General features: G+C 40.1%; 1 protein-coding gene across 4 annotated transcripts in view; it reads right to left on the reverse strand.

Annotated features, from left to right (window-relative positions):
- Nucleotides 1-26,719, reverse strand: part of ACVR1 (activin A receptor type 1) — a 129,793-nt gene that overhangs the window by 61,124 nt on the left and 41,950 nt on the right. For 3 of the 4 annotated variants that reach the window (XM_046018563.1, XM_046018565.1, XM_046018564.1), the window contains exon 2: nt 16,493-16,673. In XM_046018563.1, the coding sequence (XP_045874519.1) occupies nt 16,493-16,569 (77 nt within the window). In that variant the 5' untranslated portion in view covers nt 16,570-16,673. Of the gene's footprint in view, nt 1-16,376; nt 16,674-26,719 lie in introns of those variants that run through there. The other variant, XM_046018566.1, reaches the window with a different exon arrangement.

Consider the following 26,719-nt stretch of genomic DNA (forward strand, 5'->3'; position numbering starts at 1 on the left):
GAAGAAAACTGGTAAAGTTCTTTAATGCACAGGTTCGTGTGCTATTTTACACCCATAGCTCAAAGTAAAAAACAAAAGCCAGTTGCTATCTAGTTTGTTTGGAGTGGACATCATTTTTGAGAGCACTGGGAGGGGCAGAGGAAAAGGGAGAAAGAGAGGATCTGAAGCAGGCACTGCACCTGCACCCAGCGCTGAGCACAACAAAGGGCTGATATCATGACCCTGAGATCATGACCTGAGCTGAAATCATGTCAGAAACTTAATTGACTGAGCCACCCCAGCTCCCCTGGAGTGGACACCTTCTGATTGATCTTAAAATCAAAATTTTTGGTTGGGGGTCAGACTGTTCATTCTCCACACCCCCGCCTTATCTTACCACCCTCATTTCAATTTAGCCACAATTAAGTTTCGGTCTATCCCTTTTCTAATAGCAACATGAAGAAGAGAGGTAAAGGACAGTTTTATGTACCTTCCTTTTATATTTTTTAAAGCATATGAAACTCAAGTGACCCCTTTTACAGTTGTTATTATATGACTATGTCCATGTTCACACAGATCTTTCTACAGCAGCCCCTGATCTGTGGCGTGCCAGGCCACCACAGCCAGACACTGACTCCTCCATCACCATCTTGTCTCCATGACTTCGAACATAAGCACACTGCTGGTTCCCTCTGCCTCAAATGCCCTAAGCCTCTTCTTCCACCCCTCTCCCACCCACTCCCCTCCTCCTGTCATTCATGACCTCCCCGAAGAGGCAAACACTTGGTGAAACAACTCCCAATCAGCAAGCCTTCATTTCAAGCCTGCAGCACTGGTCTGCCGCCACTTGACATCAATTACTTGTCAATGTGTCCTGAGCACTAGCCCACCTACCTCTAAAAGAGGTACAGGCACCCTAGCGTCATGCAAGAAAATTCACTGACTTACAGGATGAAAACACAAATCTTCCTCTACTTGTGATGGGGGTCACATCCTGATAAACCCATCATAAGTTGAAAATATCATATGTTGAAAATACATTTAATACACCTAACCTACCAAACGTCATAGCCCAGCCTAGCCTACCTTAAATGTGCTCAGAACATTTACATTAGCCTACAGCTGGGCAAAATCATCTAACCCAAAGACTATTTCATCATAAAGTGTTGAAAATCTCATGTTAATTGAATATTGTACTGAGAGTGAAACACAGAACGGCTGTCTGGGGAGAGAATGGTAGTCAGTGCATCAGCTGTTCACCCTCATGACCATGGCTGACTGGGAGACGCAGCTCGCTGCCACTGCCCAGTGTCATGAGAGAGAACCGTACCACATATTGCTAACCCAGGAAAGGATCCAAAGATCCAAAGATCAAAATCTGAAGTACAGTTTCTATTGAACATTTATCACTTGCACACCATGGTAAAGTCAAAAAAATCATTAAGTCGGACCACTGTAAGTCAGTGACTGTATGTACCGAAATTTGCATCTTACAAAAAAAGTTTTAAGCTAGTAGAGAGATAAATAACTTGAGCCTTCATTTGGTGTGTCTCAGTTCCGATGACAGTCTAGTTCAAGAATTCTTCCAGAAAGAGTAGGAGTTACTAAAAAGGGGTAGACATGGTTTGATTAGAGTACAGTCATGTACCATAATTTTGAGGGTCAATTTAAGAATGTTATGAAACAAGCCCTTCCCAAGTTGCAAGTGTTCTAAAACCATTAAAGAAACTACAGATCGAATATATTATTAATGAAAGCACCAGAAGGAATAAGAAAATGGTGAGGCTGGTATCTCTATTCCTAGTGGTTCTTTGTCAATCACCTTATTGGGAGCGGGGGGTGGGGGGTGGTTGGCGGCAGGGAAAGCAGTTAACATTTACTTCCATCTGACAGAACGCAGGGTCCCCAAACTCAAAATTGAAAAATACTTGAGGGGCACCTGACTGGCTGGTTGGCTGAAGAGCCAACTCGTGATTACAGCTCAGGTCATGATCTCGTGGGTTGTGGGATCAAGCCTCTCAATGGGTTCTGAGCTTGGCACAGAGTCTGCTAGAGAGTCTCTCTCTCCCTTTCCCTCTGCCCCTCCCCCGATCTCTCTCTCTGTCTCAAATATATAAGTAAATTTAAAAATAAAAATACTGGGGCGCCTGGGTGGCTCCATTGGTTAAATGTCTGCCTTCTGCTCAGGTCACGATCTCAAGGTGCTAGGATCAAGCCCCGCAGCAGGCTCCTTGCTCAGCGGGGAGTCAGCTTCTCTCTCTCCCTTTACCCCTCCCCTGCTCATGCTCTCTTATTCCCTCTCTCAAATAAATAAATAAAATCTTTTAAAAAAATGGAACTTAAAATAATAAAGATACACAAACACTGTGGTCCTTACTATCCTGGACCTTATCATAATTAATAATTACTCATACCTGTTGTGCTTTTGAACATGTGTCTCCTCAGTAGATTATAGATTCCATGCTAGCCAATTCTATAGTCTATTCGATTAATCATTACCAAGTAGATGCACATTTAATATTGTTAAATTCAGATTTCCCTGAATTAATCAGCTCAATTTAAGTTTAAATTCTAAATAAATTAGCAATTACTTCCACTCCCCAACACACAAAATATACACACCTGCAAAGAAACTGTAGGATTAAAATATTTATCATCTCTGTAACTTTAATCTCTACAATTTAGTTCAGGTACTAATAAAAGTCAGCAGTTAAGAAGCTTCAAGCTTTAAAACGAAGAATCCTTTCACTATTGGGGAAAAAAAAAAAAACCCTAAAAACTAAAAGACAATCACCACTGACATTTTTTCCTGTCACAAAGCCAATAAAAGCCCATGCCCCAAAAGACATTTTCACAGATTATCATGCAAGCAAAATTAAAACATTGATTTAGGCTCATAAATGGAAAACAGGAAAAGAAAAAAAAAGAGTTGGAAATTCAGTCCCCCCAAGTAGTCTGTTTATAGGATAACTCAAATCTGCCAAAAAAAAATCTTTGGAAAAATATGTCAGCATCACTACTGGTTGCCATTTTGTTCAGTTGGCAGACTCTCCGCTGACCAGTTAATTCAGCTATTAAAAATGGAACTTCCAAAAGGAAAGGGGAAAAAGAGCATAGAAAGGAGAATGTTCTGGAATAAAATTCCTGATCAGACTTTAATTATAAAAAGATCAAGATGCTAAAGTCCCAATTTGAAGCCCCAAGGATCTATTCCCAATTTTAAAATACACGAAAAAGAAAATACTGTTTTACATTTTCAACTGTTCTGCTCCCAAATATTTTTGGTTAAGAAGTTCCAGATACAGATTGGCAAAGAAAGAGGGACTGGTAGTGGCAAAAGAGAGTAGCAATAAATCAATAGTTCAGGGATCCCTTACTCCAGTGGTTTTCACACTTTTTGGTCTCAGAATAACTATACAGTCTTAAAAAGTACTGAGGACTCTAAGCAGGCTGTCAATGCGGGCCATATCTATCAATATTTACTCTATTACAAATTAAAACTGGAGAATTCTTTCATATTGCATTTATTTTAAAACAACAATAAACATACTACCCTGTGTTCTATAAATTAAAAAAAAAAAGATAATTTTCTCCAAAAAATGTAGTAAGAAAAGCGGCATTATTTCCCGTTTTTATAAACCTCTGTATGTTTAACTTAGTAGAAAGCAACTAAATTCTCATATATGATTCTGCTGACTTCTGTCACATTGTGTTGCACTGGTTAAAGTATATATGGAAAATACAGTCTCATACACACATGTCATTGGAAGAAGGACCTCGTGAACTGCTGAGAAAGTCACGGAGAGTCCACGGGATTCTGGATATTTTGAAAATTACTGCCTTATTCTTTAAATGATCACTCCTTCTATCATGCCATGCCAGATAACCAGAGGGCACCTGGTAGTTTAGGATACACATTTATACATGACAAAAATGTTACTGTTCCATGTGTTTAGAAATCTCATTAACTTCTCTAACACCAAAGAAGTCAACAAGTCTAATGGTCAAGTAAGAAGGCATAAGACATTTTGAATGTAGGAATAATACTTTATGTACACAACTAAATATTTCTTAAATGAAACATCAACCTATGATAAAAAGGTTCTCAACTGTTCATCCTACTTGAGGTTGAACCAAAATCCTTATGTAATGTTTTAAGGTCAAAATGCTTAACTGAAAAATCATAAGCTACTGGGGATTACAGTCTATTATCTGAAGGGCTCAGAGTCTAAATTCTTGCTCTCTCTCTCTATATATATATATACCTTCTCCTCTCTGGTCTTGGATAAGGACTTCTATCCCTAGTAATTGATCTGTCTTTCCTTCAGACACAAAGAAATCAGCTATTCAGAAAAAGGGGTTATGGACCTCCCATCTTATCTAAGGCACCCTCTTTAAATCAATACCATGTCTTATAATGTCTCAGGACTACTCTCTTGGGAGACTGAACAGTCCCATGATATTCTACTATAAAAAGGTATATCACCAGGGCAGAATGGAACTGCTTTCCAAATCCCATGGTACTTTTTAAACTCCATCTACAGACCACACTGACTTCCAGTTAAAGAGCTATGGTTTAGCTCAGTTTCTAACATGTGTGTGCTTGAGACCAAGTTTGACACTCATTTTGCTCATCACAATTTTACAGCTGAACAAAAACCATAGATACATTGTAATACATTACCCCCCCCAAACATCAGAAAACATTTTGATATTGGTCACAGAATAATCAAGAGTATAATATACTTCTATATTCAATTTTTGGAACTCCTATTAAACAATCTAGTTGATAATCCACAATTAGAATAAAGGATATTTCTAAAACCTAGACTTAAGAATAGATAACAACTTGTTATCTATACTGTTGGGGATAAAGGAAAAGTTGTAAGATGAATTAAGATTCTTTCCCATCAGAAAATTCTACAAAATGTTCATTGTCTAGAGAGCCTAAACTGATTTGCTTTATTTAGCTCAACACATAATTTACTGAGTACTTATTCCATAGAAATTTCCTTGATGCTCTCCTCAATTCAACTTCTGACAATCTCCAAGTTAGAAAGAATCATAAAAGACCAGGTTGGAGGCACCCAGGTGGCTCAGTCAGTTGAGCATCCAGCTCTTGATTTCATCTGAGGTCATGATCTCATGGTCCTGAGACTAAGGCCTGCATCGGACTCCACGCTCAGTAGGGAGTCTGCTTGGGATTCTCTCTCTCACTCTCCTTCTGCCCCTCCCCCTGCTCATGCACAGTCTCTAACATAAATAAATAAAACTTAAAAAAAAAAAAAAAACAGGTTGTACAGTCACCCCTCCCAATTTTAAATGATTTTTATACCATCTACATGTGGGCTGTCCCTACTTTTCCACAGTTTTCTTTATATCTCTATATGGTCTATGTTATGCCTTCTAGGAAAACAAATTCATTCTCTTTAATATAAAAGGTAAAGGCAAAGGAAGGAAAAGGATGGAGTAATTCTGTTCCTCTTAGTTTTCTGTCAACATGACATCATTATCACCCAGCAGTAACAGCACATACTAACCAGCCAGACATTGTGCTTAGAGATCATATGTGTCATCTCATTCAATCTCTCCCCAGAACACTCTAAATAATACTCACATTAATCCCATTTTACATAAAAGAAAATGGGCAGGTAGAAGTAACTTGCTGCTCAAGGACAGAAGGTGAATGAAGCTCAAGACCATCTGACCTCAGTTCAGGTGTTACTCAACCACCAATCACAACCTTTGTTAAACCAGCCAGCCACGGCTTAGCAACCCGCTTTTGTCATCCTTAACATTTTATCCAAGTGTCAGTGCATTCTGTACTTTAACCATCTTGATTTTCCTCTTAGAAAATAATCTTTACTCATGGTTATTTGAACCACCTTTCAACATGCCCTCTTTCCATCTTTGTAACCTCAAAACTAATTTCATATGCTCTGCAACCTCAGATTATCTCCCCCACCCCTGAAAAAAAGATCTTGATGTGAAAGGAAAACCAAGCCACTCTGATATTGTTCATCAAGTCGTTTCTACCTCCCAACCCCGATCCCACTCTCCAGTCCTCTTGTAGCTCATATTTTGAAATAAAAAGAGAAACTGGTGTGAGTCGGGCACATTTGGGACAAAGTTAGAACCAGTAAGACAAATTCTGACTTAAAACTTTGAGGGAAGGTATACTTAAAAAAACCACCTCCAAGTAGGAGAAAAATCATCCATTGTGTACCAACAATTCTGTCTCCTCTATGCTCACCTAGGCAGAGAGATAACCCAGGGGCAGCTTGCTCCAAACTACCTGGCCCTGTGGAAGAGCTGAAAAGAGACATGGGCTGTCAGTTACAGCTGGAAAAAAAAAAAAAAAAAAAAAAAAGCTAAACCGAAGCCATCATACCATGTAAGTCAGGGTCTTTTTCCCAGTTCACAAATGACCTGTGAAATATTTTTAACACCACACTGTGTCTGAACTGGCGGTGTGTAAGTTGCCAGGGTTTGGTTTTATATAGACTTCACTGCTGCTGAAGGGTTTCTGGTGGGGTGTTACTTTCAGGATATTAGCATGTAATTTGATCTTCCGCGATAGATGAATACAAATAGTTTCTTGGACAAGTCCTATAGAACTGAAACCCAGCCCCTGGATCAGTTCATCCTGTAGTTAGAGGAAATAATTACAGATTATTTCGGGAAAGAAAGGGTTTCGACTGAAAGAGTTACACTACAAACATTCCAGCTGTGACAGATGAACCCAAGATAAGGCTTGGAAAGGAGAGGAAAAGAACAATATAATCTGTGAGGGGTGGAAGTGGAGGGGAGATGAGGCTTAACTGAATGAAAACAAGTGAAAGGTTTAAGTTAGGCCCCACAAGTAAGAACCAAAGAGTCGCCAGTAAATTCATTTTAACTGCTGTATACAGGATGAAACTGACTGCCGCACCCCTGCTCGATCTACAGATGACAACCGAGCAAAGCTTCTGAGATTCTGGTGTGATCACCCGCTGTATGCCTTACTGGTATCTAAAGACACGGCTTTATTTTGACACGCTCGACTAGATGGAAACTGTCCCTCATTTTCCACTTCATTCCCTCTGTAGCAAATAGCGGTGGCTCTCCTGATTTGTTTCAACTGATAGGACCCCATCATCCCCCAGCTGTTTTGTTATATTCTCCTGGGCAGCGCCAGACTCATGCCTCTCCCTCCGGGTCACAAACTGTGACTAGAACAGGTTTTTTTTGTTGTTTGTTTTTTCACCTAGTGGTAGGAAGGACCCTGGTATTCCCCACCCCCACAACTCATGGATGCCCAACTATGGAGACCACCTAAAATCCACTTCCTCCCTAAGTCCTCAGTCAGATGCTGCCTTGGCCCCGTTTTCTCATTTCTAACTATGCCTGAAGCTTCCCCTTTCACCTAATAGTGCAGACCTTCCTACCCCCCGCCCCCAATACCAGAAAAAATGGTGTTTCAGGCACCTACCATCTGACAAAACTGTCCCAATTTTAAGACTAATATGATTACCCTATAATAATTTAAAGGCAGGTGGGTGGGCGGCGGGGGGGGGGGGGGGTTGTTAAATAAAATAGATGTCAGCACCAGGAAGGTATCTCTCTCTCCTTCTTCTTCTTCTTTTTTTTTAATAGGAGACACTACAGCATATTTCTGTGGAGGTATTAAAAACAAAAACAAAAATCACCCTTTATACACTAGCTTGACCAAAGCCTTCCTTTTCATCCACACTACCTACACACTCAAGCCCATTCCTGCCTCAGACCTTCCCACCCCCACCCCTACATTATATTACCCTGCCATTATCTTCTTGATAGCACATAACACTGTGAAATCTGCTGCTGATTTATTAGTTCATTGATTTTTATTATGTTTCTCCTCACCCCCCACTCCTTCCCCACACAGCAAAATGTAAGTAGCATGAGAGTAAAAATTCTACCTAGCTCATGGCTACATCGCCATTCCTGGCACATACAACGCATTCCATATAAATGAACACATTAACTTTAACTTTTTAGTCTATGCTACACTTGGATTTAGGTGGGGAGAGGGAAGTGAGGTTTAAGGAACTCTATACAGACTGGCAAAGAAATGACGGGGGGTGGAGAGTGTACCTTATCATCAATTTCATAAAGCAGCAACCAGATATTTGAGATAAATTAAAAGATATCATTTGTAACTTGGATTTCAGTTTTCAAGGGTGTCATCCAAGAGAAGTAGCCAAACCAAAAGATGGCTGGCAGACTCCGGGTATACCAGACAACTCCCTGGTGGACAATATCCCATTTGGAAAGGCTTGCATGGATCTCTAGTTGCAGACACCAGCTGATCTGCCCAGAGCCATCCCCAGTGACCTCTGAGACAGCTTCTGTAGCTTGGAAATACATCTTCTCAAGTCAGAAATTGACATATTATCTCCTCCTCCCACCCCCAGTCTTCTAACAGTTATTGATGCTATTTGGAAAGCCATGCTTCCATGCCTATTAATAACCTTCAGAAAGAACCCCAAGGAAGTGTCAAGAGAAAAACAGATCTGGCTGGTGGAAGCCAAAGACTCAATCAGAGTTACAATTAGCAATTAATATATTTGAACAAAAAGAAAGTTGTAACATCTTCTGTATCATATGTTATCTGTCCAGGAAGCTTAAAACAAAATACTTTGCCAATGGATTCAAGAAATGTTTAATCAAGAACACTGGTCTTTACAGAGAAGAACACTTTTAGAAGATCCCTTTATCTACTTAAATAGACCAGCACTAGCTACTAACTTTATCTACGCATCAGTGATGCCAAGGAATTTTGCCTTCAAGGCTAATATCCTTAAACCTTTATAGTTATTTACATCTTTATAAAGTTTCTTCAGGTGACACCTCCAACAGCAACTACCTCACTCTACTCTAAAATAATGGAATAACTCATTAACAATCTTTCAAAAGACTTTTCTTAGTGGTCAGTCTTTCTCTCCCCCCCCCCCAACTAGAATGTGATTAATGGAATTCTCTCACAACTTCGTTTGAAATAGGCTTTTGCCAGTCGAGCAGCTAATTGTGGTATGACTCAACAAATGCACAGCTGTTCATTTAAATATATCCATCAAAAGTATAAATACGATCATGAGAAAGAAAATGAACTGTGTACACAGGGTCAGTGTACAAGTGAATGGGTTAGCCCTGAAGTAACCACAACAGAAAACAAGCAGAAGGGGAGATGGGGCCGAGAGAGATTCTGCATACCAGCTAGAAAGAGATCAGAAAACTGATGTAACTGAAAAACCACCGGCCCAACCCAAACTCTCAACTGGTCTAAATAAGAAATTAATGGCAAGTTAAAAGTAAAAACAAATGTGCTCTACTATGCGGAGAACAAAAGGAAATCTGGGAAATTTTTAGCTGATGCCCCCAGTACTCTGAGGTAGAAAGCCTACGGGCCAGAAATGAGGAACCCAATCTGTTATTAAAAACAAAACACAGACCCTAAGGCAGAGGAAAACAGGAGGAACAGGATTCTTGCCTCGGTCCTCTCCCCACAACGTACCAAGACTGATTATGAAATCATGAAATGTAGGTCTCCCTCCAATCGTCCCAAAGCAAATGATTGAAAAATACCACACGATACCAGGCAACATTTGTAAGAGGCCCTATTGTACACGAGGGTGCCCCCTGAACACAAGGGAAAGGAAACCAAGAGAAGGAAAACAGAATGTGAAGAGGGGCCAAGGGAGTGCTGAATAAGAGAAAAAAGTGCCTAATCAGCCCCACAGACCCTATTCCTTCCTTGTTCCTTGGGGATGGCCTGGAGACCCGTGAGAAGATGAGAAGCAAAGGCACTGAAAAGACATGGGAGCCTCTTCTCTTTTAATATGTAATTGAAAATAATAACAAACAAAATGAGTATGTAATCCATGATGATTTCCAAGCTTTCCCTGAACTATCAATACCAAGTTCTTGCCAAAAAATTATCTCTCTGGTAGTGGGGGGCTCTCGCTTAGCCTGACCACTCAGTCATCTTGCCAGGAAACCATTCACGTTCTCCATATTTAGAGGCAAACCTCTCACATTATTATAAGTGACAGCTATTTCAACAACTACCACCAGCCGAACCCCTAGTCCTCCCACGTCTACCTTCTTCACCCTTCATAAAAAACTTCCTAGAAAAACCAATCTACACAGCTTTTTCCACATCTTCCCTCTCCTCTACCCAGTCCATCACCAAAGCAGCTCATTGGATCTATAATGGAGCTTCTTCAAAACGTGGACTCTCGAGCCTCAACCCAAGATTTTGAGTCGACTGACCTGAGATGGGGCCTAGGAACTCCCAAACCCACAGCGACTCAGGTGGTTCTGAGAATGCTGACGGTGGGCTCACTTGCCCATTCTGCAGCATCGCGGTGCTGATGGCCCTCTTCTGCCCCGGGTTCCTCCCTGGTTGGGAGTCAAAAGCTCCACTCTCTCTGGATCTTCGCTTTTATGGTTTGGACCTTCTCAGTTTCCTTGGAGTTTTCCTCTTATCCCTTAAATCTTAGCTTCCCACAGAGGCTCACATCTCAGCTCACTCTTCATTCGAGGTGGTACCCAATTCCCGAGCTTCAAGACCACTGTGCTGAGCCTGAACCACCTGGCAGAGCATGGAATCGCCTGTTCTTTACTCATATCCGCACCTCCCACCCCATCGAATCCTTTTGACTTTCTTCTCTACCATACGTCCTTGTTTTTTCACTGTTTATTAAATTAATTTTTAAAACCAGGGGCGCCTGGGTGGCTCAGTGGGTTAAAGCCTCTGCCTTCGACTCAGGTCATTATCCCAGGGTCCTGGGATCGAGCCCCGCATCGGACTCTCTGCTCAGCAGGGAGCCTGCTTCCCTTCCTCTCTCTGCCTGCCTCTCTGTCTACTTGTGATCTCTGTCTGTCAAATAAATAAATAAATATTAAAAAAAAAAAAAAGAAGAAGAAGTTCTTTTCAGTTACTGTAACGAGTGGCTCAGTGTTAGTATTGTGGCAGTATTGAGAATACTCTGTATATAATATGGCAGAAAGCTAACAAGTTACTGTGGCACATTTGAATTCTGTCATCTCCTGCTGGTTCAGAGAACCAGAATTCTCCATGTGAAATACAGGTAGTAACAGAGAAAGTTAAGTAAGAACCTTAGCACCTGATTTTTGAATTGGAAGTATCAGTATGAACTCACAAAATATTTTATGTGTCGCTGTCCTCTGTCCACTAAAAGGCCTAGAAACAATGACCTACCCAGTAGCAGTAAGCATGACTGGTGCCCAGAGAATGGTGTTAAAACACTACTTCCCACTAAAAAAACAAAAACAAACAAAAAAAAAAAAAACAAGTTGAATTGAACTATGAGGTTGCAATCACCAAATCCAGCCAGTAGGAAATTAGAGGTCAAATGGATGGATTCTTCAACAGACAGACTGTAAGGAAAGGGCCGCCAGGGGAATTTGATGTTTAAGAGACTTAATAAGACATTAAAAAAAACTAAAGTACAGTGGCTAAATATGCATACACAGGTGATAAAACCATAAAGAAAGGCAACAGAGCAATTACTACCCAAGTCAAGAAAGCAGTGACTAACTTCTGGAAGGGGAGAGGGGCCATGTCTGGCATGGGACACACCAGGGGAGGGGAGACTGCTAATATTCTGTCTCCTGATCTGTGTGGTGGTCACTAAAATACTCACCTTATAATAAATTAAAAAATAAAAAATAATAATAATATAAACAAATAAATATAAATAATAAATGAAAATACCTTATAATAATTAACTAAGCTATGTAGGTGTTGTATGGATGTCTGTGTCTTATTTTACAATAAAAAGATAAAAAGAAGATAAAAACAGAATGTGTGCTATTAAAAACAAAAGGTGCAGACTAACAGACACACATACACTGAGGAAGTAACAGCACTGTATATCATGTATACATAAAAATATGCCCAGATTTGTGTCATAAATAAGTTTTTGTAATAAACTTCTGAAATATCAACTATTTTTTTAAAGATTTATTTATTTATTTTTCAGAGAGCAAGAGAGAGCACATGCAGGGATAGCCGCAGGCAGAGCGAGAAGCAGGCTCCCCGCTGAGCAAGGAGCCTAATCCAGGACTCGATCCCAGGCCCCTGAGACCATGACCAGAGCCGAAGGCAGACGTTGAACTGACTGAGCCACCCAGGCATCCGATGAAATATCGACTATTTTTTATCTTCAAATAGGAAAACTGTTTTCTCAAGGTCCAAGTTTATTCATTTGTAATGAATACCTAGTCATAACCAGAAGTCAAGTATTAAATAAAATTAACACAATAGCTTATGATAAATTGGTCATTCCCCTCTCTTCCTTCATTTATACGCTTCATGGGTCGAGGATATAGAAAGACTGTAGATTCCAAATCAATGTTTCCCAAATACTGTGCAACAGTATCCTCCAACAAAAAAACCTGACATCAAAAAGATGTGAGCCCTTCGCAAAGTATCTATATGTATAACACAACCCCATTCATAGCATTAGCAGGTTTTCTTCTCAGAGGGGAGGAGTGGTGAATAGATAAGATTATTTTAAAGTTCTTTGTTTTTTAAAAAAAAACCTCACACATAAAAATAGACATGAATATTCTGTAAAATAGAACTTTAAAATTCTGTCAAAGGAAACTTAAAATAAATATGAAAATTTTGCAAAATGGAACAACCCCCATCACAAGGTAAAACACATCTAAGCTCCAAGAGTTCAAAAACTGTGATCCTGGTACACGTATGGGCAGAGAGATCAATGAAACTAAATGGATATCCCCAAAAGAGACCAAAGTGTACAGGAGAACGTATAATACAAAAGAAATAAAAGAGGAAAAGTTGGAACTATTCAGTAAAACTGGAAAAACTAACCACTGTGACAAAAACCACTGATTTTCCATTAAAATTCCTTCTTGGCTGCTTCTTGGGTCCATGCTGACCTAGAGAGACCACACTCCCCACTCTCCCATGCAGCTACGTGTGCCCCAAGACTAAGTTCTCACCAACGGAAATAGAAGTGGTGTGTGTCCAGCTTCTGATCACTTGCCCTGGACTTTCTCCTTTGTCCTTCACATGGAGGGAGCCCAGATATGGTGCAAGCCATCTATGAGCATGCACATAACTACAGTGACAACTGCACAGAAGGAACATGAGTCTCAATGATTACTGGCTATGGGAGGTTCTGCTGACCTGGTTTGCTCACACAGGACTGTTTAGTGAGAAAAAAATCAACTTCTGCATTGTTTGAACCATAGCATAGCCCTTGGTTACAGCAACTCAGCCTTAGCCTAAAATATAGAGCATCTAGAGAAAAATTCAGTTGGATTCATACCTAACATTCCAGATGTATCAAAGATTTAAACCTGAAAACGTAGCCACAACACAACATCCAAGGAACCATGAGATAGGTTTTTAGCCACAGAAAGTTTATCTGTTTAGCTCTACAAGTCACTGTGAACATCTGCTACTGATGTCTCTTCCACTACAATGTAAGTGCCATGGAACAAGAATTGGGATTGGTTTTCTTCAGTGTTCTATATACTGCTGCCTAGAACAAGTGCCTAATACCTACGAGGCATTCCATAAGCAGCTGTCAAATGAATAAATTGATAAATATAAGTGTACTAATTTTTAAATAATCTGCACAGCAAAATAATTCTTATTTTTGTACAAATGACAATATATAAATATCACTTACCACACGTTATTTTGTTAATGCACAGGAGTTCCTTTAAACTAATAATAGATCAGTAACCCAATGGAAAACAGACTAAGGACACAAACACGGGGGAACACAATAGGAAATACAAATGGTCTTTAAAATTACAAAAAGATGCTCAATATCAATGAAAATAAAAATACAAATTAAAATCACATTAAACTATCATTTTTCACCTATCCATTTGACAAAGTAAAATATCTTTGACAATCATACTGTGATCAGCAGAGTCTGAGGAAACACCCATTACTGCTGAAATCTAAAACTGGGGTGCCTGGGTGGCTCAGTCAGTTAAGTGTCTGCCTTCAGCACAGGTCATGTTCCCGGGGTCCTGGGATCAAGACCCATTTCAGGCTCTCTGCTCAGCAGGGAGACTGCTTCTCCCTCACCGCCCCCCACTCATGCTCTCTGTCTCGCTCTCCCTCTCTCAAATAAATAAATAAAATCTTTAAAAAAAAAAAAAAAAGAAGGAAATATAAAACTTCGCAAGCAAGCTCAATGAACAGAGTAACCTGGCAATAAATTTCTACCAAATTTAAAATGTTTGTAACTTTTGACACAGCAATTCTACTACTAGAAATGGATCCTACGGATATACTCATAAACATGTTTGAAATGCTACCTGTACAAGGTTATATTCCGTAGAGCCCTGTTCATATAATAAACAATAGACTAGAAGTCATCCAGGTGGCCATCGACATAGCACTGGTTAAATAAATTATAGCACATGTCCACAGTGGAATACTAGGCATCCATTAAAAAAGAATGCAGTATTAATATAGAAGATCTTCCAAGAAATATCATCACAGTAAAAAAGGGCACAAAACAGCATATATTGTTACCATCGGAGTTTAAACACACACACACACACACACACACACACACACACACACACACACACACACAGGGGCGCCTGGGTGGCTAAGTTCATTAAGCATCTGCCTTCAGCTCAGGTCATGATCCCAGGGTCCTTGGATGGAGCCCAGCCGCTCACAGGCTCCCTGCTCAGCAGGGAGTCTCTTTCTCCCTCTAACCCTTCCCTTGGTTGTATTCTCTTGCACTCTCTCTGTCAAATAAATAAATAAAATCTTTAAACACACACAAATAAAACCCTGCAATAATCTAAGGTTTATGTGCCAGTATATTATATATGCCTTGAAATCTCCAAAAGAATACACAAAGAATTGGTAACAATGACTGATTCTAGGAAGAACAACTGGACGCCTGGGAGATGGGGAGTGAAACTTGTATTTCTTCACTCTTTTGTGTCTTTTTAATCTTATAAACAGTGATTATATCACTTTCCTAAAAATAAGTGTTTCATAAAGAAACAAAAATAAAATATTCATCCCCAACCCCAGATAGCTGAAAACTTCTCTGGCGATTTTCACTGTCAAACACACTAGGGAACTACTGAGCTGAACCATCTTAACCCTGTTTCATAATTAAGAATCAAAGGGTTAGCAATTAACAAACCACCATCTCTTCCTCCGTCACATAAATGCATATATGAAATAAAGTCAATCTCTTAATTCCATCCCTGTTATTTATTACTTCCACTTAAAACTAATTCAACCTCACACCACCTTAAATGGGCATGAAAATCTCTCAAAATGCTCCAAGGATAGTAGCCAGAACCAACAACTATACAAATATATTAACGCAGACTAGTGCCAAAGTTCCTTCCAAGCATCCAGAAGATGAAAATCGGACATAACGGACACTTCAGCAACAGCCCAAAGCTGTGCATCACGGGCCTTGGGAAACAAAAACTCACATGAAAGACTAAAAAGTCTAATGTCAACAGCCACGGCTTTTGTTTTCTCCCTCATGTGAAAGGTCTCCCCCCCATCCCCCTTTAAATTACAGGCTAACCCCTCATTGGAGGACTGGTTATTATGTTACAGCCTTATAAGGAACACTAAGCAGTCATTTAGACTGAGATTCTGCTTAAAAGGGAAAATGTCCACAGCTTATGGAGTGGAAGGAAAAAGCAAGTTGTAAAACAAAATGTGGGGACATGTTCGTCAATTCTGAAACATAATTAATATGCAGATTTTATATGTAATACGGTAAGATTTGTGTGTGGAAAGTATGTGTTCCAAATTAGTGGCTATGGGTAAAAGAGGATGGCAGGGAGGAAATTTTACCTATGTATATATCTGTACTTAATACTGTTTTGTACTATTTGAAATTAAATAATCAAGGGGCGCCTGGGTGGTTCATTCGGTTCAGCGGTAGGCTTTGCCTAGGATGGTGATCTTGGGGTCCTGGGACTGAGCCCCATGGGGCTCTCTGCTCAGCAGGGAATCTGTTTCTCCCTCTGCCTCTGCCCATCCCCCTGCTCCTGCTCTCTGTCTCTCTCAAATAAATAAATAAACTCTTTGAAGAGCAGGGGAAAAAAAAAAAAAAAAAGAAAAGTGGCCCTCTAAGAGGAAAAGAATGGCAGAAGTATTTTATATTTACTGATAGTTTTTTAATAAAGCGGCCAATGGTAAAGAATAACTAAGCAGCTCCACCCAAAAAGGAAAAAAAGAGAGAGAGAGAAAGAGAAGCCCACCTTCCAGGCAATGCAAGAACTAAGAAGAGTTAGGCTAGAGCCCTACCCTTTTAATACCGGATTCATTTAAACCAACAAAATCATCACTGTGGCTAAGAATTTACCGTGTTAGATTTGATCTCTGCCAAAGAGCATTAAAAGAGGTGATTTGTTGAAATGGCTCTAGGGCTGGCTCTGGCAACGCTGCTCGGAGAGCTCCTGGGGAAGCTGACTCAGCTACCTTAGAGCCCGCGCCCCGTCATGTCTTCCCACAGTTCCGCAGGCGGTGTGCTCCGGCCCCGGGCTGGGCTCACTCATTCACCGTTCACCGGAGACTAAGGCAGCAGCACGTGCTCCTGGAGTCGTGAGAAGTTCTCTAGTAGTTCTGCTCTGGTGATGTGAGGATCCCAAGTGGCTCAGGGCTGCAGAGGGGAAGAAGGAAAACAAGCTGAGCAGAAGAAAATTCAGCAGTTGTGAATGTGCTGGCTGAAGGAAGTGCACACTTGACAAGCCTTTCCATGGGGACTGTGAAACTAAGGACAATTTACAACTGAAGCAAATAAGGAAAGGAGTTGAAAAACAATGACATGCAGTATGTCGAGGTCACAGATCCATGCTGGTCTTTAAATATTTTTCTAAATGACACAAAACTCAGTAAGATCCGCAGTTGGTAAATTTCAAAATCGAGTTCCTTTAAAGCCTTATACCATGGACTCTAGCCAATTACAAAAACAAACGGAAAGCAATGGCTTCGCATATATTAATTATATATACTTGGTTAAAAACAAGACATTTGAACAGTACACAAGTATAGAAGGAAAAGTCTCTCTCCAGAAGCCCGCTCCTCATAGAGACACCCCATTACACCAAAGGAACCAGTTTCTTATGTGTCCCACCCAGAAAGGATCTGGTTTGGGTTCACTTTCAACCACCATTCTCAGTTGTAGACAGAACTAGTTCAAAGGCTCAGAAAACAATGGTGGGGAGGGAGCACCAAGCGGAAGGGAAGGGGCTCTAGATAACTGAAAAACAAAAAGCCACCCAAGCTCCCCTTTCCTTTAGGAAGACTTTAAAAACATCAACATTTGCCAAAGGAAGAGGAAATTTTTATTAACCAAACTTTTCCATTCAAATAAGTCACACAAAACACTGAAGAATTTACTCCTTTCAAAAAACAGCACTTTTTTTTTAAACCTCGAGGAATATTTTGCCAAGAAAATGTTCATGTAAATAAATTTAAACGGAAAACAAACCCCAAATACAACATTCCTCAATAATTATTTAAAAGGAAAATCACAACCCTGAAATTAAAGGGAAATTTTTATAAGTAATATCAAACCTTTCCTTGCTTCAGTTTAAAGTAAGGCTCATAATCAATTTGAAAAGATAGTCTAGACATGTAAAAGGCACACGAAAAATAAGACAACAATAATATCCCCCCAAAATAGAAAGGTCAACCAGAAATTTCACATTTGCAGCTATCATTAAGTGAAGTTACAGAGTAAAAATCCGTTTCTAGAGTGGACACCCTTAAAAACAAACTCATTAACTAAGCAGAAGACACAACCTCCACTTTCAGAACACAAACTGCTAAAATCCTGGTATTTTCTGAGGGGGGGAGGGGGCAGAGAAATTTGGCGGACTGACACTGAGGTTGCTTTCCCCTGTGCCAAATCTATGTAGGGGGCCATTGCTAAACTGCCCTGCCTAGGGCTTACCAAGTTAAAGGTACAGTCTGGTGTGGGCCGGGGGCGGGGGGGGGGGGGGGGGGGGGCACTTTAGAGAGCAAGAAAATAAGGAAACACTGGTGCATATTTCTTCGATTCTTTAAAAAAAAAATCATCAGAAAAACTGTCAAAGTTTAACTTTTTAATTACAAAGGTGCTTCTATTTCCTTTCCAACTTCCAGCCCTACCTATTACCTTCATTGCATGGAATTCCTTCAAGACCATGCTCTCCCGCCTCTGTTCAGCCTTCTTTAATGATTCTTATATTTTCCAGATCTTTCCATTCTGACTCCTCTGGCATTTAGATTCTATATGACTCAACTTGGCACTTAATCCTCTGCCTTGAACTGGGTTTGTCTCAAAACCAATTTAAAACTAGGGAAGAATCACGTATTATCCTTCTACTATATTATTTCTTTCCCAATACCTAATAGATAGCTGGTGCTCAAGAGTTGCTAGATAAAACTCAAGTCTTCAAATTAAACATAATTTAATATTTGTTTTAGAATGCATCAGGTTCTCAAGTAACTGTGGACTGAAGTCAAAACTGTGGTGTATTGTAAGGAGGAACAGGTTGGTAAAAAGGGAGCCAAAGAATCTGGAGCAAATTCCAGGTATTTAACTCTTAAATGTTCTACACAGGCCCCATCTCCACACAAATACACTTCATGCCAAGAAGCAAGCTTGGCAGATCCTGAAAGGCAGTGGGAAGCAGTTATGTTCAAAACCCCAAGAATGGTTAATAAAAACAAAAACAAACCAAAACAAAAGAGATGTGCACCAATTAAAATCAGTGCTATAAAGTAAGTATCGATGTAGCGAACTCCAACAACTTGTCACAGAACTTCCACTGAGCCGAGTTTTTCCTAAAACCATAACCAACTCCTTTGTTTGGTTCACCGAGGTTTAACTATTGGCCGCTAATCACATTGTACGAAAATCTGACCCTTTATAAAGGTCAGAGGCACATTCCTCTCCAGTGGTGGAGAGTAAGGGGAAGGAAGGGGGAAAAAGAGAAGAAAAGTTCTTACTCCAAGTGTGGGTTTAACATAGCAGTTATTTTTCTTTAATGCAATTTAAAAGAACATGCATAGTTTCTTAAAAGTTATTGTATTATGATGGGACCTGAGTAACAGGAAAGCATAAAAGGTACTTAAAATCAAACAAGTTCTTGGCAGTCAACAAAGCAGCTAAGCAACAGGAAGAAAAAAAATTCAGGGCAGGTTTTCTCAGCTATTTAATTATAACTGCATCCTTGGCCTCTAGAAATTGTAGCTTCCAAATACTGCAGACTTCAAGACAGCACTCCTTGTGCGGCGATGGATGTTAATTACACTTATTATAGTGATCATTTTACAACATACACAAATATCAAATCATTGCGTTGTATACCTGAAACTAAGATATTGTTATTTAACAATTATACTTCAATTTTTAAGAAAAAAAATAAAAAGTCATCATCCCATATCTTCCCTGTTTATCCACCCAGCCACATAACCCAAATAAACCATGGTGGATCTTGCTGTCAAATTACTCTTAACTGCAATTACTTTAAGAAGCAGCATATGGTTGCAAGAACATGGACTAAGGAAAGAGCCAAACCCAGTTTTCCAACCTACTTAATGTGATCTTCCCCCAAATCACTGAACCTCTGTCAGTTTGTTTTCCTTCCCATGAAACAAAGTAAATGCCTTCCGTCTTTAACAGTTACTAATAATGCCAGCTATCATTTAATGAGCCCTTAGTTCCAGAATTTTGCCAACCACAACTTGCATCATCTGATTTAATCCTAACAGCCTAAAAATTGAGATGAAGGTATTAGTTTTCCCATTTGAAAGATAAAACAATGTTAGGTTAAGTAAAACAGACCAAGATCACACTTTTTAAAAAAAGATTTTATGTATGTATGTATGTATTTGAGAGAGAGCACGGGGAGGGGCAGAGGGAGAGCAGCAGGCTCCTTGTTAAGCAGGGAGCCCACTGTGATGCAGGGCCTCGATCCCACGACCCTGAGACCATGACCTGAGCTGAAGGCAGACCCTTAACAGACGGAGCCACGCAGGCACCCCATCACATTTTTGTAACAAGTGGAAAAAACCCAAGAATCAATTCAAGTTTAGCTGACTCCAAAATCTATCTATGTTCTTAATTGCCAATAAGTAAAACTACATCTTGACAGTTTGTAAGAACTGCACTCAATGCTCATAGTAAATACTCTTAGTCCCCTTTCCTGTTTTCTACTCCTTAGAATAACAGGAGTGTGAAAGCACGGTGGTAGGAAAAGCAAAAAGCACACCAATCCCAAACAATAACACAAATCATCTACAAATCACACGACAAATGTCCTCTTGTTCTGGCTCTAAAATAATATTGCTACCACCAAGCATATAGATGTCAAGTACCCTTGAAGAATTACCTATTCCAGACACTTTAATATGTGAGAAAGACAGGTATGATCACTTAGTAATTCTGGAGAAAGGCAATGGGGATATCAGCCGGTTCCCAAGATCCCCAGTCCCCCAGTGGAACAAAACTAGGCCACATGCCCAAGACAACTGACAAACTCAGGGGACACTGCGGAGCAGAGAGAACAGGGAAAGCCACAAGAAGCTGAGAAAAAGATAAACCGGCAACTGAATCAGGAAGTAGGGAGGAACATGGAGATACAGCAGATCCCCTTCTCCGGGGGTTTCCAAATTCTCAACAGATCTTCATCTTTGGGATTTAGGGATGAGAAATGTGCATTTCCAGGAATTTCTCCAGAAATACTCTCCCAATTATAGTTCTTCTTAAAATACTTCCAAATATTCTTCAGCCACTATTACAGATTATCTTTTAAAAAATGTCACGTAAGTAAGAAATAATGGTATTTACAAAAAACTGTAGCCTGTAACAAATACTCAGATGCTAGAAAATGCCAGTGAACATTATTGGGTAGTATTCCAAGAGCTGGCCAAATCCAGCCCGCAGTCTGTTTTGGTAAATAAATGTTTTATTGGAACACAGCCCCACTTGTTCATTTGACGTATAGTCCATGGCTGCTTTCATGCTCAAACAGCAGAGCTGATAGTTCTGACAGAGTCCATATGCCTTGCAAAGCCTAAAATATTTGCTATCTGGCCCTTCAGAGAAAAAGTTGCTTGACCCCCACAATGACCTGCAGTTTGAATCTATGCAGAAGGTTAACAGCATTGCACAGAATCACATGTTGAAATTGCCATTTTAAAGACTTCTTCTGCTTCAGAAATGTATTTCTTGGAATACCACGCACAGAATTTGTATACAATATGCTATGTATATAAACTTATTTTATTTGCAAGGATGACTCACCAGTAGCAGCAGACAGGGCCACAAACACATATTTATAACCTAACAACAGCTACACGCAATCACGACTGATTCTCTCCTCTGGGCTCCTACCCTGTCCTGGCTGTGAGAAACGTCAATCTTATCCTTCCCTCCCTCCGCAGGCTCGTGTTCAACTTGACATCAGCAGGTTCCTTCGATCTACCACTGCCTCTATGTTCATTGTTTAATTCTCACAAGAGAATTGCCACGCTTCTTCCCATCTACCTGATTTCTTAGCTGAGTGTTTGGGCCATCTGGAAAGACACAAACTTCCCAAGAAATCCTGCGAAGGAACTCTGCCATGGAAATAACAATTCTTTTCAGGTATATGGAGACTAAGTGGAGATCGAACCCCCTAGACTTGTAAGGGATAGAAGAAAAAGAGTTGAGCACAGGAGGCAGAAGGAGGAAAAACAAAGTTCAGGATGTTTTAAGGAAAAGACTGAGGTCTGTCCCAATGCCTAGAGAGAAGAGCAACCTAAGCAGAGAAAAGAAGATGAAATTTCCTCATGCTGTGGCCCCAGTGATAGATTTAAGACCCAAATATCACAGCATCTTTCTCCTTCTAGAATTTCAGTTATAATTTGGCTGAGAGGAAAGATATTCACTGTGAATTATGACAGAAGTAAGTGTCATTAAGCACAAAACTATTCCTGAAGATAACCTGCTTACAGTTCATAATCTCCAACACCTTCATCTAAAGTAGCTGGGGGTGGAAGGGGTCCACCAAAATCCCATTTACCCATCTGTCCAACCAAAGATGCATTTATTTGTGCCAGAAGTACAAAGCACAAGAACCAAGGGTGAAACACGAGGGAAAAAAGGCATTGGGATATAGCGGCACCAAACGGATTCCAGGCTTGAATCAAAGAGTCCCAGGCTAAATCCCAGCCCTGCCAATCATGTAATCTTGGGCCAACTATCTGGGCCTCAGTCTTTCCCAGGCAAAATGGGCATCATGACTTCCTCACAGAGTTGCCACATGTGAAGTCCACGGCCTACAGGGGGTTCTAATGAATGGTAGCTATTATTGTAAACACAGAATTTAAAGAGCAGGTGTAAGCAGGAGAGACTGACAGAGAATCACAAGGGTTGACATTACATTGAGTCATTTGAAAATGCTGTCATTTGACCATTCTGCCTCATAAAAATAAGCAATTTTAAAATATATATTATAAAGGGCTCTGTAGGGAAGCCTGAAAGGAGACAGCATGAAAGACTAATACCCCATCCTCATTCCCCAACTGGTGGCAGCTCAGAAGAAATCCAGACACCAGATGGGAAGGCTGCAGACTAAAATAGAATACCCCTTAGTCAACTCCTCACTAGAGAGGAGGTGTGACTTCAGGGAAGAGAAGATTCAACAAAAGACAGACAAACACACACACCTCACTCCTAGGTAGCCTACGTAACTTGCTCCTTCTCTCTTTCCTTTTCCATTCCTGTCCTGTCATTTCTTTTCGTTACTTCTGTCCCTAGGTAAAGCCCCATGGTGTCTTGTTAACCAGTTGGGGAAAGAAATAGCATTTCTGCTCAGCTGATGTTACCAATTGCCCAGCAAGCCTATGGTAGGCCTTGTAGCACAGCTGGTGGCTGGTAAAGAAATCCGGTGGGTCTGGGGTTGTCTGGCTGGCTCAGTCAGTTAAATGCCCAACTCTTGATCTTGCCTCAGGTCCTGATCGCACAGTCACAAAATCGAGCCCCATGCTGGGAACAGAGCCTACTTTAAAAAAAAAAAAAAAAAAAAAGGGAAAGAAGGAAGGAAGGAAAGGGAAAAGAAATCCAGTGGTTCCATTGCATTTTCCCTGTTATTTTTCTTCTTCCCTTCATACTGTAGGTGTTAATTTTTTCAAGTCCTCTTAGCCCTCCCCCAGCTAATGGGTCTGTGGTTGATTCATGGCGTCATGTCAGTTCCTAGATATGATCTGAGTTTCAAGACACCCCACTAGCCCAAACCCAACTAGCTCCATTCCAGCTATCTCTCATCTCAGAAAGGTTCTAAGTGAGAAATTACAACACCTTGTGTACAGAGGGATGAATTACAGGTAGAGGTAAGAATGGAGGAACACGTCAGTTCTTCCCTTCTCCCAACCCATAGTCTCAAAACAGAATTAGACTTCCCTAATTAGATTGCTCTCCTCAGTCTGTTGGGTCAGCTTTCACGAACGTAAATCCAATTTCTGCAGCACCACCGCAATCCCCATTACCGTGTTTCATCTGTTGTCTCAAAGTAATGTGGCAATCCTTGATGATTACCCTCACACACAAAACTATGGAGGCTTTCATCAGCTGATGATCTCAAAGCATTTTTATAAGAGTTCGCAGGGATGCCTCCCACGTGGGCCAGAACCAGACTTTCTGGTTTTCTGATGGGGTGTCTGGCGTTTTGTTTCTCCTAAGCTTTACTCTAGAGTTCTTGTGTTTATATCCTCACTAGATAGACGTTAGCAAAGCTTCAACAGGGAAGCTTCTTGGAAGTAAGGACTCTGTGTATCCAATATCCCGCTGTAACCTCCATAACCTGGTCTAGCATCACACCAGACCTACTTAAATATTTGTGGAATGAATGAAGCTTAAAATTATAGAAACATCCAAAGCATTAATAATTTCAATGTCATAAACTTGGTAACCTAAAGCTTCTCTATCACTAAATGGCTAAGCCTCTACCCTAGACTTAAATTTCAAAACAGTGCACAATGTACTAAAAACTCTTACTTGAGTGGGACAGGCTAACATAAAGGAACATGTTTAAAAATTGTAGAAAAAATTCTATTTCATAAAAGCAGTCCTTACTTTAGAATGGTAGTAAGTTTTCTTAATACATTTACTAATGAAACATCTCCAAAACGAGGTTTAGTTTTTCAAAATTGTATCTATAGAAATTTACGGAAACACTGATAGGGCTCCTGCAAAACAGGAGAAGAGAGAACTGAAGCTTTTAAAAAGCATTCTTCCAATCTCTTCTTGAAAATATTTATGTCATCTACCAAGCTAAATAAAATTTTCACTAGATCCCTCTCCCTAATTAAGGTTCACTGAGAATAAACTGAATAAAAGGCAATCAACATTCTTTTTCTAATTGTTTGGCTTAATGTATTATTTGCCCACAGGCACATAGACATTTCCAAGTCTAGGCGGGGCAACTGCTTGCCCCCCCCACCCCCTGCCATGCGGAGAGAACAAGGTAACAAACAAAAAATAAAGCCAGTAAAGTCAAAAAAAAAAAAAATTAAAATAAAAGTGGACGATATTTTGATGACTTTCTTTTCTTATTGTTACTGTTTTGTGTGCACGTGTATATATTACATATCCGTAATTATGTCAGACAAGCCATGCATTTTATAAGTAGTTGCCAGTCCTGCAATGAGTTATCTGAAAAAGTAACCTGCAACTTCTTAAGGAGAAAAACAGCCTCTTATATATCTTTAAGTTTTATAATAATTGGGGGCGCATCCCTTCCTTACTAGTCAACAAATACTTGCTGACTGATGAACAGTGAGATTAGTTTAAGATTAAAGTCGAGAATCCGGGTGAGTGGGTCTACCGGAGATTGAGCAGCCTTGAACATCACAGTTCTTCCAACTTTGCTCCATCATGTTGATGGGAGGAGTGCAGGGAGTCATCAAGGTATGGTGGAGAAAACACCAATATGAGGAGCTAGACGTGTCCCTACACCACCAGTTGTGTGACATGGGGAAGTCTCTTATCCTCTCCGGCATCCATTTTCCCTAATTATAAATTGAGAGTGGTGGCCCAAGTTGCTAAGTTTCCCTCCAGCTCAAAAATTCTGTTTATATATTTCTTTTACAATCACTAGAAGGAGTCCTCAAGAATTATGCCAACAAGAAAGGGTACGTCTTTAATAAAAATGGTTTTCCAGTCTACTCCTGTACTGAGATGGCATACAACCTACTCATTAAAAAAAAAAAAAGGTAAAAATAACACTTTTCATTTAATTCAGCCATTGAGTTCCTAACTCATAGAGGTTTGCTTTTAATTTAATTCGCTTACCAATAATCTGTTTGCCAACTAAAGGATGACTGAGTAAGAAACTGCACAAAAAGAAGTAGAACAGTGTTGGGGGGAGGGGAGGAGGTCATTCAAGAACAGTCTCTCAAGGGGCATGAGAAAATGCCCAGTTCCCAAGACAAAAAATCTAGATTAACAAAACTAAAGTCAGCATGTCCACATCAGTCACCACCCCAAATCTGCCAGTCTTCCTTTATGTCCTATCTCATGTAATGGAACCACCAGTGAACCATGACAAAGTTGGAAGCCAAGGGGTTCACCTTACAAACCCCCTCACTGCCTTTGTTTCAACTCGTATGGTCTCCCACCTGCAATATTCCCAACTGCCTCCTTGGTGAGCTCCTCCAGGTACCTGCCAACAGTGCAGTCAACACTCATGAGCCTCTCCTCTGCTTAACCATCAATAGCTCCCCTCAGCATGAGCAGATGCCTGATCTCCGTGACCAGGCCTGAGATCTCTCCAACCCCATCCAATTATCACCCTACAGGTGCTTTGATGCTAACTGCACCATACAGCACCCTGACACCACAATCTTATTCACCTCCTGCCTTTACCCTTGTCCCCCCAAGATGTCTTTTTCCCTCTGTCAAGTCCCTATGCTTCAAGATCAGCTCACAAATCACTCCCAGATAGAGGCTTTCCCTGCCCCCATGCCTGCACCCTGTCTGGGGTACACACAACCTCATCTGTTGTTCCCAAACTTAATGACCATGGCACCTCAAAGGTGTTTTGTTTTTGTTTTTTTTTTTTAATTTTACTGCCTTGTGAGTCTGTGATTCCTTGAAGATAAGGAGTATTTTTTCATCTCTGAAACATCAGGGAGACTCTTATAAATAATAGGTCCTTAATAAATGTTGATAGATGAATGGGTGAACCCTGATAATGGATTCAAAGCATAAGAGGGGTTCTCCAAAGGAAATATGAACAATAAAAATTGAGAAATAATTACGCTAATGGGGGAAAAAAAACAGAGGTAGGCCTACGAGCATCCACTTTTAGTGTTGTCATGGTTTTTAATTCAAGGCAAAAAAAAAAAAAAAGAAAAAAAAATCCCCAAATTCTAAATTATAGAAACTAAGAGAGAACTAAAGTGTTTCTTATTTCACACAAAAAGACAATGTGTAAACTAAATGTATACACTAAACCATAGTTTCCTACTGACTTGCATATATACACAGGGGAAGTATTCCCTACTCTAATACTTTAGAACATAATCTTTTTCTAAATTATATATATAGAAAAGTAACTTGAGAACAGCAGTTGAATACCACGCTAACACTGTAATATTACTGGAAACTAAGATGCTGTCAGTAAAATGTAAGAAGGAAGATGCCTCATTTTATAAGAAAAACATTCTTTTTTT

The sequence above is a fragment of the Meles meles genome, chromosome 9 (assembly GCF_922984935.1).
Source record: "Meles meles chromosome 9, mMelMel3.1 paternal haplotype, whole genome shotgun sequence".
NCBI classification, from domain to species: Eukaryota; Metazoa; Chordata; class Mammalia; order Carnivora; family Mustelidae; genus Meles; species Meles meles.